Source organism: Calonectris borealis, chromosome 5 (genome assembly GCF_964195595.1).
Source record: "Calonectris borealis chromosome 5, bCalBor7.hap1.2, whole genome shotgun sequence".
Lineage (NCBI taxonomy): Eukaryota > Metazoa > Chordata > Aves > Procellariiformes > Procellariidae > Calonectris > Calonectris borealis.
In genome coordinates, this window is record NC_134316.1 from 40,339,215 (window position 1) to 40,355,397 (window position 16,183).

The 16,183-nt window shown below is 38.1% G+C and overlaps 1 protein-coding gene across 2 annotated transcripts in view; it reads left to right on the forward strand.

The window, feature by feature from the left end:
• Positions 1-7,070: 7,070 nt before the first annotated feature.
• Positions 7,071-16,183, forward strand: part of SIPA1L1 (signal induced proliferation associated 1 like 1) — a 78,583-nt gene continuing 69,470 nt past the window's right edge. For both annotated transcript variants that reach the window (XM_075151968.1, XM_075151969.1), the window contains exon 1: positions 7,071-8,885. In XM_075151968.1, coding sequence (XP_075008069.1) covers positions 7,388-8,885 — 1,498 coding nt within the window. In that variant the 5' untranslated portion in view covers positions 7,071-7,387. The remainder of the gene's footprint in view (positions 8,886-16,183) is intronic.

Sequence of the window (16,183 nt, forward strand, 5' to 3'; positions counted from 1 at the left end):
CACCTGGCAGTTCAGAGTTAAACACCCTCTGTCCCCCTTTTCCAAACCGAGGTCTCTCACTCGACTCTGATGTTTGTGGGATGTCATGAGACGTGTGGTGATGACTGACGGCACTAGCACACCAAGTGCGGCTGGCAGGAACGCAGCCGGCAGTGCAGCACAGAGACCATAGGCTAAGCTCCATCTTTGTATTGGTACCAAAGTTATGCTGGAAACAAACTTGTGGCCGGGCTGGAGGAGGAGGGCAGCGTATGAGCCTTTCTGCCATGGAAGTATGAGCAAGGATGCAAACCTCAGGAAAGTGAGTCCGTGGTGCTTACTATCATGTATGGCAATTACGCCGAACTGTACCCATACCAGCAAGTATCAGCCCGTTTCCTTTGGGGTTTGTTTCTTGGTCTGTTTTTTTTTGTGTTTGGTTTTTGTTTGGTTTTGTGTTAGGTCAGAGTTTCGCAGTATCAGAAGTTAGTCAGTGATTAACTCAGGCACTTTGCAGATAAGTAACTTTTACAAGAGTCCACACCAGGGACAGCAGTCTGTCTGTTTCTGGAACCATTACTCAGGGATGCAATATATTGACAGCTAGAAACTAAAAAAGAGACACAGAAGAGAAACATCTCTTTAAAAGAAGAAAGGGGTGGGGGGGTGTAAGTGGAACTCTCTTTTGTAGTTGCTAAAAATCTACTTTCTTGAGAGGTGGCATCTGAGAGCTAGAATATTTTGCTCTTGTGTTTTGGCACTAGTTTAGAGTTGCTTCCTAGAGAGAAAGCGCTGCTATCAAAAATAAGTTATTGCTGTTAACAATCTCATTCCAGGAATAGAATACAGTATAGCATACAGTAAGACTTGTCAGCATCTTTTGTTCAGATCCTGTAAGTTAGCTTCCAGGAAAGGGTTTCTGCATTTAATTAACTAAATGAGTGACACCAGTACCAAAACGGAACATGAGTGTTGAAGTGGGAATGACCACGTGCAGTGCCTTTTCTCTCTCTCCCTCTGTCTCAGTTAAAAGAAGTTTTAAAGGATTTGCTTCAGCTACAGTTACTTGTACACTTGAGTATTGTGATATCCTTGTCTTGATTAATGGTTACAAAATTGATGTGAAAACAGAGGACGAAATTCTGGCTTGAGATAGCGTAGTGTTTACATAGAGAATAATGAGTGGGAAAACATAATGGAGCAAAATGTGCTGAAATGCACAGGTAAGGGATTACTGTCCCCGTTTTCCTATATCTGTCTCAATTTGATAGCTTTTATTATGCTTAATTTACCATCCCGTTATGTCATGAACATTTTACCACTGACTGCAAGCAAGTATGATTACTGAGTGTGACTTCATGGTCTTCGGCACAGGGAGGCCAGCTGGTTTGGTGTGCTCTGAGCCGACCAACTGTTTACGACCGTGGTTAGCAGGGCTCAAAACCTGAGGGAACAAATTCTGCCGAGTGCCACAGCGCATGAGCTCAACCTCGGCACCCTTCTCTAGTGACCGCACACCCTCCAGTTGTTTCACCATGTGGCAGAGCAAGCTTGTGTTTGCCTGTAGAAAGGCATACTGCAAGAGTGCAGAAACTGATGGTAGTAATTCACATTAATTACTATTACATCTTAAAATCAATGCAACCTTGCCTAAGTTCATATATTTTAGCGTAAGCAACTTCAGCAGAGAATGAAGTTAAGAATAAAGCACTATTAAATCTCAGCAGATCAGTGCAGGTGATAGTTGTGTATATGGCAACAGATGGCACTTATTTTCCTTAGAGCAAAGGTTTTCTTATAAAGGTTAGGGAGCAAGGAAATGTTCAGAGAAAAAGGCAGAAATGCAGACTTGCTGACATGGGCAAATTTTGTAAATAACATAAATTGGGGAGGTGAGGGGAGAAGGAAGAAAAGTTAGGGGAATCTATCTTTCGTCCTATGCAGAGCTGACAATTGTCACAAATTTAGTTAACGCAAAACCAGCAATTCCTCTAAGTGTAACAAAAATAAAACCGATACGCTAGTAAAATACCAAATGCTATTCTTCAAATAGCCTTTCAGTTGATAAAAACTTCCTCTGAAAGATGGACCTATTAACTTTCCTTCAATTATAATGACGAAAGTAATCCTGGGAAGAAAAGGATAAAGTTAGTAATAGGTAATGACATAAAGCCAAGTATTTCTAAAGATTAAATTGAATTTTTCTCCTCTGAGGAATTAATTTTATGAAATTAGACATTATTTGCGCATATAATAACTTAATTGGCTGATGAATATTCCGCGTCTCTCCCCGCCCCCCCCCCCCCCCCCCCGCCCAGGGGATTTGATCTGTTATAATTCAGGTGAGAATTTGTGACACAAACAGATACGCTTTCATATACAAAATATTTTTCGTTGTTCTCATTTATTTTTCTGGTTTCAGAGGAGCTGCTAGTTTTCAGGTTTTATGGCGATGCCAGTTCCTTTCCCAGTGAAAGTTAACAAGGGTTACTGCCAGTAATGTGTGTGTGTTGCACTGCATTTCCTAAATTGGCTAAATTTCAGTAAACCCTGTGGAACAGAGATTTTTTTCATTGATGTTTTTAAAAACTACTTGCTGTAAAATGTTATTCTGAGCTCCTTATCCTACAGTTTGCAATATTTTAAAATATCCCTGGTAATATGTTGCATTTACCTTCCTCTAGTATATTTTATTGTTTGGGGTGGGGTGAGGGAGTGGTATGGAGGCTTGGCAAAAGTGAGACTTTTCTAGAATTTGAAAACTGATTCCCTCATTCCCAAATTTTTAATTATAAAATGCCACTTTTTAATGAGGGCTGATGGTGAAGTATGAAGTCTTTCTTCAGGGAACATTTATCAATCGTAAATAATTTGGTGCCCCCAAATCTATCTCTGTCAACATCAGAGTATTAGGATCGTTAGCATCTGTGATCCTACAATCTGAAGTCTTGGCACGTTCCCAGCAGATAACAGAGTAATTCTTGAATCTCTTCAAGTAAGACTCGGTTATGAGTAAAGTCACTACTTTGTAAGGAGAAAAAGCATGATCCCACATAAACTAAATCTAGGAAAAACTGTAATAGAAGGTCTCTGAATTGATGAGTCAGGCTTGATCTCCTTTTTTCCATTCAGCTGAACAAGTAGATGTTGAATTATCTTACTTGGCTACCTGAATCCAAGATAGAAACTGATTAGCGTGCTGTAGTTGAGGTTTTTTTTACTATCCTGAGCTGATTTGCACGAGACACTTTTTCTTAATCAACTGCTTCTATTTGTTTCTTTGTAATCCAAAGGCCTCTGGATGAAATCTTGACTGGTATGTCTTCATTTTTCTGGTGGCTAACTTCAGTCATGAGGAATAAGAAATCAAGATCTCTTGACTTACCTGCCTTTTAAGAATGACGTAAGACTGCAAAACTGTCTTGGGATTCATCTATGAGGACCTTTTAAGTTTGGTCAGAATGGTCCTTGGTCCTACAGCTGGAACCCCAGTTTTGGAGGAAGGAGCAAAGTGATGAAAGAGGTATAAATAGAAAGGGAAAGAATGAAAACAGGTTGGTTTGTAGCTCATTTTGAGCTGAGAATAGACACAAAGTCCTCTGGTGCTGGTAAAAAGCAATGAATAAACTTTGTCCGAAGGATTTGAGACCCATTTTGAACAGATCCGTGGGCTGCTTTGCATATTTGCATCTGTGGACATGCTTATTGCATGCAATCTGAAAAGCACATCATTGGTTTTCCAAGCTTGTTCTCTTAACTGTTTTTTAATTGATACAATCAGTACTAAATTTTCTTGTACCTCTTTTTGTAGTTTTTGCATATGGTTTTCATTTACTGCTTTTTATATGAAGCCGTTCATTTCAGCATTTTGTTGGCCTCCTCAATAAGTTCAGATGAATTGGAGAAGCATACGTTTTATTGGTTATGCTAGTTTGTCCTCACCATATTCTGTGAGGACAATACTCACATAGATATTCATAGCTCTACCTTGAATTACATTTTTTCTATATTGAAATAGAAATATATTCTATATTGAAATATTTCAATATATTTCTATATTGAAATTAGAAGTAGGTACCATACTGCCTATCTTGCAATTGTAACTAATTTTAATAGATTACATATTTTGTGTTAGCAATTCTGCTACTTAACATTTAACTTTCTGCAGGTTTTCCAGTTCATAATGTCATATGGTTATTGGTAACTGATGGTCATTTAAATCAAGTGTGATTCATTCTGTCTTTGATGCCGTCATGTTTTGCAAGTAATTAATATGAGAGAATGTTAAAGTACAGATTGCCGTTTTTGTTCCTTTTCCATTAAATCTGATGACTAGTGTACCCAGGACCTATGCTTTAGGAGTTTTTAATGTTATCAAATGTAATGTTTTCACTTTATTTTAATTGAAGCTAATCGAACCTTTTGGATCAGACTGTTAGGTCTCAGATTAGACACAGGGACAGGAAGGTCTAGGAAAACAACCACAGACAGGTAGTTACAGTCTCAAAAAAATTTGACTCAAGTGATTTAATTCATATAAAGATAGACGCAGGCAAGGGTGGAGTTCAGTTCTTCAGAGAATGAAATTAACTGTTACCTTAATCATTTATTGCCTGTATTCCAGCAGATGAAGTAGGACAGTTGCAAAAACCTGCAGAGCATGAAACAGCTGATCCCTGGAGTGAGACATCCTTAACGCTGAGTCAGGAACAGAGAGTATTTCCTTTGGAAAATGTACTATGGGATCATGTAAATAATGACTGTACCATACATACAACAGGTCAAGAATAAGTTTCACAGACCACTTAGTTGTATTTTTTTCATATATAATTTTTTTATATATATATTTTTATATATATCTCTCTCTCCTTAATTATTTAGGATTGTTGCCTTTGAAATTTTTAAAGGAAAAGAAAAAACAAACTTGAGGGTGCGGGGAACTGGTAGCATTTGGATGCCTCTATGGTTAACACCAAGCTTGGGAATTTTTAGAGCTGCTGTGTGAACTTCTGCCCTTAAGTTAATGAGAAACTTGTACTAGTAGGTTATCTGTTTCTGTAAGGACCAGCACTTGAGGGGGAGGAGATGTGTACTTTGCTTTCAGGGACATTGATGGTGGAAGGGGAATGGTGAGGGACAGGAATCTTGGGTTTCATTGTAGGCTATGAAGAGGAGTGTGGTAGTGGACACTTGTACTTCTGCCTGTTTTGTGTTCCACCCTCAGCTTGACTCTTCCTTCACTATCCCTTTTAGCCTGTCTTCCTCCTGCCCTAAATCCTTATCAGTTTTCATTCTATTTTGCTTCCATTCTGCCTATAAAAGCAAGCCTGTATAGCTCTTCAGAAAGGGCTATGCAGTGTTCCCATTTCATAGACCTTATTGCATAAACGGTATTTGCTGTGGCACCATTGAAAAGCATAGACAGAACATTAGGTTATGTGATGGCGCACAGTGTTTGCATTTTTCCTTCCTTGATCTGATTTGTGCACGAAGTAGTTTCACCAGCTTGATCAGTTCTTAAGCTGGAGAGTGTTTGAAATTTGTAAAAAGTTACAGTTGAAAATTCAGTAGTTTTGCAACAGCTGCATGGATAGACTGCCTTTCTAAAGTTATTCTAATTATATAGGCAGAATATATTTCAGCAGTTTCACTGTAGCAGAATTACAAGGAAAGTAACTGCGCTTATGTAAATGGCTGTGCAGATACAATAATACCCTAGATCACTTGCACGGTTTTTGTTATGTGTGATGCAGTCAGCTTGCATTTTAAGTATTCCTTATCTGTTCAGCTTTATATAAATAGCAGCTATTTCAAAGAGGTGCTGTCTGTGGCAAGTGAAGTTAAAACATGCCACCTTTGGAGGCAGAAAGTGCCCTGGCTTGATACTTAATTAGTGTGGAGCAAAGTACTCCATAGTTTTGAGAAGAGACTGCAGAAAGTATTAGCTAGTTTCTGTGGAAGCAGAAGAAAGCCTTGATTCGTAGACAGTACTGTATTGTCAACACGGTGCTGGTTCAGCAGCATCTCTCTGCACACATTTGGCAAATATTTAAAGGCCACATTTTGTGTAATTGGCTTAGCCTTTGAAAATTATTAACTTCCTTGTCTTGAAGGATGTACACAGCAATGCAAGATTTTATCTCGACAATCTCATGCTTTTGTCTTCTACCAGCAAGGATGTATTTGTGGATTATTCTTTTTAGCTCCTCAAAGGGTAGTATACTAAATGCTTTGTAATCATTTTTGTACTGATGAGGAATGGGAAAGCATTTAATTGCCACGGCTTTGTAAAGCTGGATTATACAGGAGCTGTGGCAGGCAAGATTTTGTTAGCCAGGAAAATAAATGGAACTTCTCATATCAAGTTATTTAAAAGTAGGCGTTTCTATTTAGCTTTAATCTTTTTGTATGTTGTGAAATCTGAGCAGAGGTAATACGTCCTTTCTGGACTATCCAGCTAATCTGCAAATAAGGCTGCGCAAAACACAGAATAAATGTTATTGACAGCCATTCTCTCTATTATCATTTTGTAATCTTTTTGCTAATTAGCTTCCTTCCTTTTTTTTGTTAACATATTATAGTTATTTACATTAATAGAAAAGTTGAATAGGCATTGTTAATACCTAATTGCAACCAAGGATGTACGACTTGTAAATGGTAAGTTCTTTAAAGCGTTTATAAACAAAATTTGGAGTCCTGATCTGGCTCCTCTATAGCTTCTACAGGAAGTGTATGCTGTATGTGTCCTTCAGCTGAGGAAATTAGCTCCCTACTTGTGCTTTGTAAAACTGTCCACTAACCCAACTAAAAAGTATTGCTAATTAGTTCATAAGGAAAAAATTGTACTTAGGTGTGGAATCCAAATGTAAAAGTATTTTTTCAGAAGGCAAACCAACAATATCTACAAAACTCTTCATCACCATATAACACAACTCTGCATTTTTGAGGTGACGATCAACAAGATTTAAAAGCATGTTTGTTACAAGTATTAATTCTGTGTAGTAATTACTTTGATAGTTTCAGTTATGAAAAAAAGCTATACATGAAATGATTCATGCTTTTATCTCCCTTTTTCTCTGTTCTAGGCTTAAAAGAAGCATAAGCAATTGGATTAGATCTCTGACATTTTGGACCACAAGTGATGTTAAAACAATTTGAATGTATTGGAGCATGGCTACTTCTTAAAATGCAAAAGTTAAAGGAAATTATAGCTTATCAAAACCTGCTGAATATCTGAAATTTCTAGACATCCTGCATTTAAATGTGTCCTTAAATGTCCATGATTAAGATCTCATGCAACCATTGTATATTTTGGAGACTATTCTCCAAAAGAGAACTGTGCATTTAAGAAGCAGAAATGACTGTGTTTTCTCTTGGAACTTACTAAGGTTGAACATACTGAAAGACCATGACCAGCTTGAAGCGGTCCCAGACCGAAAGGGCTGTTGCCACTGGGGTATCAGTCGGAACAGATGGCACCTCAAAAGTTCACTCGGATGACTTTTATATGAGGCGCTTTAGGTCACAGAATGGCAGCTTAGGATCTGCAGTCATGGCGCCAGTTGGACCTCCTCGCAATGAAAGTTCCCATCATGTTACCTCTACTCCTGGAGTCCCTAAAATGGGGGTCAGGGCAAGGATTGCTGATTGGCCCCCAAGGAAGGAGAACATCAAGGAAACAAGCAGATCTAGTCAAGATATTGAAACATCAAGTTGCCTTGACAGCATGTCTTCTAAAAGCAGTCCTGGGAGTCAGGGAAGCTCGGTTAACCTGAATGCTAGCGATTCTGTCATGTTAAAGAGCATCCAGAGCACACTTAAAAACAAGACCAGACAATCTGACAATCTAGACTCCAGGTTTCTTACACCTGATGGCTATCCCAGTTCCCCAAGGAAAGCTCTTCGCAGAATAAGACAGCGCAGCAACAGCGACATTACCATAAGTGAACTTGATGTTGATAGTTTTGATGAATGTATTTCACCCACTTTTAAATCTGGACCATCCCTGCACAGGGAGTATGGCAGCACATCTTCCATAGATAAGCAGGGAACTTCAGGGGAAAGTTTTTTTGACTTACTGAAGGGCTATAAAGATGAAAAGTCTGATCAGAGAAGCCCAGCCACAACTAAGCTCAGTGAACTCCTGATTGCCAGTGGAAGTAAGGGTTCAGGATTCTCTCTAGATGTGATAGATGGACCTATTACTCAAAGGGAAAACCTGAGACTCTTTAAGGAAAGGGAGAAGCCACTCAAGAGACGGTCAAAATCAGAGACAGGAGATTCATCCATTTTTCGTAAGCTGCGCAATGCCAAAGGTGAAGGGGAGCTTGGGAAGTCTTCAGATCTTGAAGATAACAGGTCAGAAGATAGCGTCAAGCCTTGGACTTGTCCGAAGTGTTTTGCTCATTACGATGTACAGAGTATTTTATTTGATTTAAATGAAGCGGCAATCAACAGGCATAATGTTATTAAAAGAAGGAACACAACCACAGGTGCATCTGCTGCTGCTGTGGCATCACTTGTCTCTGGACCCTTGTCCCATTCTGCAAGTTTCAATTCTCCAATGGGCAGCACTGAAGACCTGAATTCAAAAGGAAGTCTCAATATGGACCAGGGGGATGATAAAAGCAATGAACTTGTGATGAGTTGTCCTTATTTTCGTAATGAGATTGGTGGGGAAGGGGAGAGGAAGATCAGCCTTTCCAAATCTAATTCAGGTTCCTTCAGTGGATGTGAAAGTGCCTCGTTTGAGTCGACTCTGAGTTCTCATTGCACGAATGCCGGAGTAGCAGTTCTGGAAGTTCCCAAGGAGAATCTGATCTTACATCTAGACAGAGTGAAAAGATACATCGTTGAACATGTAGACCTTGGTGCATATTATTATCGAAAATTCTTCTATCAGAAAGGTAGGTAAATTTTATTTCTTGTGTTTTATTAATGATTTTTTGTTTTATCCACATACAAAATTCAGCTGATGTATAATAGTATTTGCAAGAATTATGTATTTTTTAATCATCAGTGCTTAAACATGGTATATTTTACCGATCAGTACATGCTATGTCTAATAGAGTCTTTCACAGTGTTGGAGTAAAAAAGTGCTGATGATTTTAGTACTGATATATGTAAGTTAGCAATGGCTACAAATTATAAATGTCTTGAAGCACAGCTTTGGTATCCATGGGAGTGGGCAGGGGTTGGCACTTGAAAGATTAAAAAAGAAAATAAAATCCTAAACTATGAGAACTTTCTTCCCTCCACGTCAAGACTTGATGTACTGAGGATTTAATGGAATGTGCAGCTTGGAAAGTTAGCATTTACAATAACCTTTGGACGTTTTAATATCTTAATCATCCATTGCAAAACATGGGGGTTTTTAAAACTTATTTTAAGTCAATAATATCATATAAATAAAGATAAAAATCTCTCTTGCTCACTCACTATTTTCATTATAGCCATCACTCTAGAAAGAAAATTCTAATTTGTCAGATTCTGCAGAAACTATCACTGTATGTACATAACCATATACACACACACATATGTTGCAGTGACAACAATGTATCTGAAAAAACAGAGTACAATTCTCTTATCACATGGTTCTACTGAAACCAAGGATTATAATTTCCATTGGAGGTATGCAGGGAAAAAAAAATCAGATCAAAGCTTTTTGACCTGTAGTAACAAGCAAAACCGAAACATCACCCAGATACTCCCCTCACCAAAATGATGCTGGCACCGTGAGATGCAGATCTCGCTGTCTGTTCTTCCCAATTCTGAAAATGATCAAAAAGGAGTGCGGACCAAAGTCTTTTAAAGTTTAAAAGAGTTCTATCTGCAGGATTGTGTGCCTTGCTATGGTATCTCCTGATGGATAAAATTGGTCTGATGACTGACCTGAAGAGTGCTTGTTCCTTAGCTACCAGTGGTCGGGACTGGATTTCATGTCTTTAGTGAAAGCAGCTCAAGAGAGCTTGTTTCCTGCAGATTAAAGCAACAGGGATGCCTGGTTAAAATAAGTGGATGGTCAGTTCAAAAAAACTTCAACTTGTTAACTGTGTGTTACAGCTAATAATTTTATCTCCCATTTTTCCCTTGCTTCGAAATACGTTCATGTCTCTCCTCTTCTTCTTCCCTGCATTGTCCCTTGGTTGGGTGGCTCTTGTCACGCCTTCCATAGTCTCCTCTTTCTGCGGCTGAGATGCAGCCTTTGCTGCATGGGTTTTGAGAGTACTGATCCACATCCTTTGAGGAGAAAGAAGTGTGGAAAAATACTGGTTTCCTGAGAACAGTAAGCCAGATGCACAATATAGGATGAGGTATGTTTGGAGGGGAGAGCCTGAGATTAGAGAACTTTGCCTGCGATTACGTTTCTATCTGTCTCCCTCTGGAACAATTTGAGTGAGTTTTGCAATCAGCAACTAAAGGTGTAGTTTCATGTTACAGCTGACCTGATTTAACAGCATTTCAGCATTAAAAGGGAAGACTTTATTCCTCCCCCTTCCTTGTACCAGTTCTCTTGTTTTCTGAAAACTTGATAAGCCAGTTGAGTTTACTAACCAAGCAGAAATCTTGCCATCACAATAAATTTGCTCTTTATTGCTTGGTTATTTCTCTCCAGTTTTAGTGAGTCAAATCCGCTTTCCTTGCAGTCAGAGACGTGCCGAAGCCTAGTGCCCCCTAAGTAATGAGATTGAACAGCAGAAGAGGAAGGAGGTGTGAGTGCGATTTCAGCCAGTCACCATTATATGTCCATTTCTTTCTAGTTGTAATTAAGATGAATTAGATAAAATCGGCATAACCTAGTCCTAAGGGTATTGGTGAGGGGTAACCAGACACGAAAGTGTCAGTACGTGTATGGATTGGGTTTGGAGGGAGAGAAGAAGCTGTGATTTTTTTCCTTAAGCCCTAAAACTGGATTTTAAATTCACTGTGCTCTTGTTCAGTCCAGCAGGCACAAGCCAGGGGTATTGTTCTTACCAGACATTTTTGTCTGAAAAGAGGTGTACTTCAGAAGCCTCATCAGATATGCCCAAACCTCACAGTTCTAAAAGTACCAAACGCATTTTTTTGACCACCCAGCATATCGTCTTTCCCCAAGCAAACTTTAGACTAATCTGTAAGAGATGGGATGGTGTTAAAACTTAAAGCAGCATAATAGGAAAAAAAATGAAGGAAATCAATTGTAACTGAAAGTCTTTATCATATGAAGCAAGTAATGATGCAGAAACTTCCTTGTTTGAAGAGGAGGTTGGATGTTGTGAATGGAATAGACAGTGATGAAAGACAGTTTCGGTGGAATCAGCTAGTCAAGTCAGCAGGCCTTGAGTAATTTTATAGTCTTAAAAGTACAAAGCAAAGAATTCTGATTCAGCAACGATAACTTTTAAAGATCTCAAACCAGGAAAATGTCACAGAATTGGAGAACTGCTGAAGTAATCCTAGAGTTTGTAAAGAATAAAAAGCAATGATGCAGAGAATTGTAATCCTTTAGTTTGTTTTCATTCCAACTTGAAATAACAAAGCAGGTAATTTGGGACTATATCAACAAAGAACTGCTAGTTAAAAATCACTAATGATGCCAGTCAGCATGATTTAATGAAAAGTAGGTCTTGCAACAAAAAAAACCTCTCACACTGTTAATCTTTTGTGTCTTAGGAAAAAAAGAAAAAGAATGAAAGCCATTGCATTGATATAATCCGTTTTAATTTCTCCAAGGTAATTTGGTGAGATGCTGATGGTGACTTGCCTGAAATCTTTAATTATATGGAAGTAATAGCTCATTCTTTACAGGTATTGTTACTTGGATGATAGATGCATCCACATTTTAGCAGTGTACAGGGGAGTTATCAGTGAGCTGGAGTATTACTAACATTACTAAATTAAAATATCTTAATCTAGCTAGTGTAAAATATTTGCATGTGACATTTATGGATGAGTCTTGTATCCATGAACGTAAATGGATGAGCATTTGTATGTAAAGGAAATACTAAGGTGAAATCAACATGTTATTTGACCCTTTACAGAGCAGTGGTAAAACTATTGATAAGTAATATTCTGGCCTGGTGTCCAGACTTCTAAATGTGAAAATATTGGTGGAGACGTTTTAGTGGAGGTTAGAAAAATGGTACAGGTATCGGGAAAAGAACTTTTTAACGGTAGTTCCCAAGGTTGGATTCAGCTCCTCTACTTTTTATCTGAACTAACTGTGTGGACTCCCTTTGTACTCAGCAGAGAGAAACGAACCTTGCAGGATGATAAGAATTGCAGTCTTACTTCTCTCAATTCACTACGGAAGGCTCATACACAATTAACTCACATGGAGATGTTTATACTTACAGCAGATGAATGCTACTCTTATATTGCAAAAGATGTATTTGCAAGGTGACTATTTAAACTTGTATTCAGAAGGTGTGTTTGATAGGGGGACTTGTAATTAGAAGTCTTCAGTCTAGACATGTATAAGCACTAAGATATGTGATAATGCCAGTGCTAAAAAAAGAGGGGGGGGGAAGCCAGCGTAAGAACAGATTTTTGAAGGTTGCACAAATTTGACCTTGAAATAAGATTAAGCTTTGAACAAAAAGGATAACTATACATAGGAAAAACTTACTAAAGGAAGTTTTTCATTGTTTGGATTTTACATGGCAGTCATGTTTTTTTGTATGACATTTTCCCTTCTTCTCTTAACTTCAATGCCTGAAAAGACAATTTCTGACCTGTTTGAGTTAAGGTCACAGGGTCTCTTCTGACATCTCTGTTTCTTAATCTGATAGAGTCCGTTCTTTTAAGATGCCTTTTTATTGGAGGGGTTTGCAGTTCGTATAGATGTAGTAGGTAGCTGGACAGAGTAAGGCTGGCTTCAGTTCAGTATCGGCATGCGTTCTCACTTGTGCCATAATATATATGTGCTTTCAGCTCTTGCTGCTTAGTTGTGTCCAAGGGCAACTGTGTAATCTGGACCCTCTGGAGTGAAATCAGAATACTGGCTGAAATACACAAATGAGACCATTAATAACAATAAAAATGCTTCAAAGTGTACTGGGCAAAATTTTTAAAAGTCTGTGATTATTGAAATAAAAGATTTTCTCTCTAAACAGTGCTTTTAGAATTAATCAGAAGGAAAACAGGTTGGACTTGTTTGGGTTTTTTTCTTTTCTACACAGTGGCACCAAATGTAAGGGCATGGGGAGGGAAGGGAAGATTTCAAGAAGCTACCTGGCAATTGTTTTGGGGCTACTTTCTGGACTATTTTTTCCTTGTAGAACATTCTAACATTTTTGTTTGTCCTATGATTGTGATGAATATAAAATCTTGCAACTAATCTTCTAAGAAAATACATGTTAAGACAGCTGATGAACTTCAGTTTTGATAAGAAGTAAATTTTTTGACAGAAAGGAGGAACAAGTTGTTCAGGCCTTCTTACTGAAATGTAAGAAAATATGTCTTTTCGTGTGAGAAAGTTAGATTCGTACTTAAATACATAACTTTCTACCCCCCAGAAGTCATTTTGTACTATTGACCGCAATGCTTCAGTTTATTTTAAAAAAAAAAAAAAAAAGAGAGAGAGAGAGAAGCAAAACCCTTGAACTCACTGCTTCTGGACATAGAATTACAGTTCCCAGAGAAGGGAAGAGTCATCTTAGGTCAACCCAAAAGTTCTAGTCTTATCTTCTGGCAAAGGCCAACAACACATACTGAAGGAAGAGTAAGAATAGGGCAAAGGCATAGCAATACTTTCCGGGTGTACTTTGCCAGCCTCTGGAGATGCGTAGATAATGGACGACTTAACCTGGTGATAGTATCATTTGTATTTAATAGTCTTTGGACTTATCTTCCAGGCATTTATCCAGTTGTCTGTTACCGTGAATAAACTTTTAGCGTTCATAGTACTCCTGCAGCAGCGAGGAGTTCTGCAGCTTGACTACATTGGTCATAAAAGAGCCAATTTTTACTGGCTTTTTTTACTAGCTTCCAAAATGAAAACTAGGGTCATCCGATTAAACAGTCTCACTGCTAGGTGAAGAAGTTTGGTTTTCTCACCTTTCCTTGCTATGTGTTATGTTACAAACCTCAGCCATATTATTTGTTGCCCTTCTCTGAACCTTTTTCAGTTGAGATCAGGGCACAGTATTTAAGACAGAACCAAACCGCAGACTTATGTAGTATCATAATGTTTTCTGTTTAGAAATTCCGAATGTCTGGCCATAACTTATCATCGAGACTTGAATTTCTTTCCCATACATGGGTAAAAGCTTTGCGTATGTATTCTGGATGAAGTCGTATAAATGTTTGTACATTTAGGTAACGGGTTAATTATTAGCAATAAAGTATTTTTCAAGGAGAGCCATCCTTATTAGCCTATCTATAGCTTGATATTAAAGACTTATTGATTATCAATGATAAAACCATAAGGATGGAAACAAATGTTTCCATCACCTTGTCTAAGTGCTACTTAGAAAAGAGAGCATATCGCTCCAGAGGAGCAGTCTATTCTCTCTGTCCCCCTAGTTGTCTTTGGGAATTACCGTTCTCATGGAAAGACCCAAAAGCATCCATTTAGCTTCAGTCATCATCAGGCAGTACTCGCTAACATCGTTACCATTTAGGACAAATTTGAGTTACTGGCTTAGAATGAAAGACTTAACTGAGAAGTAAATAGTTTCCTGAGCTGGTTTTATAACAAATGAGCTGTTGGTCAGCTTTCCTTTTACTGTTGGCAGCCAGTAAAAAACCCCTTTGCTCTGATGCTTTAAATTGCTGCATATTCTATCCCCGAATCGGTACCTTTCAAGTATGTGGCTCGAGTTACAGAAAATTTACAGTTAAAACAGCCTGAAGACATTACAGAACTGTGCTCTAAAAATGCTGCCCTCTTGTTTCCAGAAAACTGCTGGGCAGAGTTGTCCAGTGCTGTAAATGCTGCGGTGGGATTAGAGGAAAATGCTTGGTGCAGAGTTTCATTCTGAAGCGATACGTTTGGGATTTTTACTTCTAGTCTGATTACACAAAATACATTAATTGAACATGATATCCGAAGGTAAAAAGGATAAATGCACAAAAGAACCTCCTCGCTCAAAATCAAGTGGATTTACTTGGATTTCCTTTGCAAGGGAAACATAAATATCTGCCAGGAAAATGAGTATTTTCACTTATGTTCTTTCACTGGAAGTGTCTTTTGAATTATATGATAAATATTTAACTATTTTTAAAAGTATGTATAATCTGTTTTAATGACCAGGTACAAGCAATTAATTATTCCTTTTTGGCATGGATTTATAAATTAATTTATGGCTGTTGCTAGTTGTCTCCTGAATGTCTTTTAATGAAATAATTTTTCAACCATAGTTTAAATGAAATAATGTCAAGCTTGAGGAGTGTTGCTTTCAATGAGGTTCTGTCTGGGGTGGAGGAAAAAGCTGTCTTCTATGCTATTCACGCTTGGCATAAAATTCTTGAATTATAGTTGTGAAGTAGCCCTTGTTTTTACAATAAAACTCCTAATTAACTACCTTTAGATTGGATATTAAGCTTTGTGCACTTAAATTCTGCTACTGCTTTTCCTGCTACAGGAAAGAGAAAATAGTTGGATGCAAGGAAATTCAGGATGCAATGGAAAATCAGGTGGAGGTGCAAGATACTCTGTACCACAGGGAAAAATAGTCAGATACGAGGGTATATACTGTAGCTTGCAGAATGAATTACAGAGGCGGGGTAGAGGTCGAGCAAGAGAATAAAGATGAAGGTAAAGAATGAACGACTCTCGAGTAAATGTGAATAGAGGAGAGGACAATGTGAATAGAAGAGAGGACTGAGGAGATGCATAGGAGAGTGAGAAAGACAACTGCCCGGTGTAGAGTGAAGGGAAAGAGGGTAAAAGACATTTCCTATTAGCAGGGAAGTGTAAAATTCCACACTTATTTGTGCATTTTTCCAAATAAATAGGAGCTAGATAAAAAGCTTAATCAAATGATACAGAATTGTATGTGTATTCTCATGGAGCTTCAAACATTCCTCTTATCAGCCTTCCTAAATGTGTTTTCAAGATGTGGAATAATTTCTCCTGAGAAAACTCTCTGTCTGGATTGCAGGCTAGACTGGTTACAAGATCCACAAATTTTATCATCTGTGCAGTTGTCAGTACAGAAAACTAATTTAGTTTTTGGACCCTTCTAGTAGGTATTACCATCATATCTTTTTTCTTTAAAAT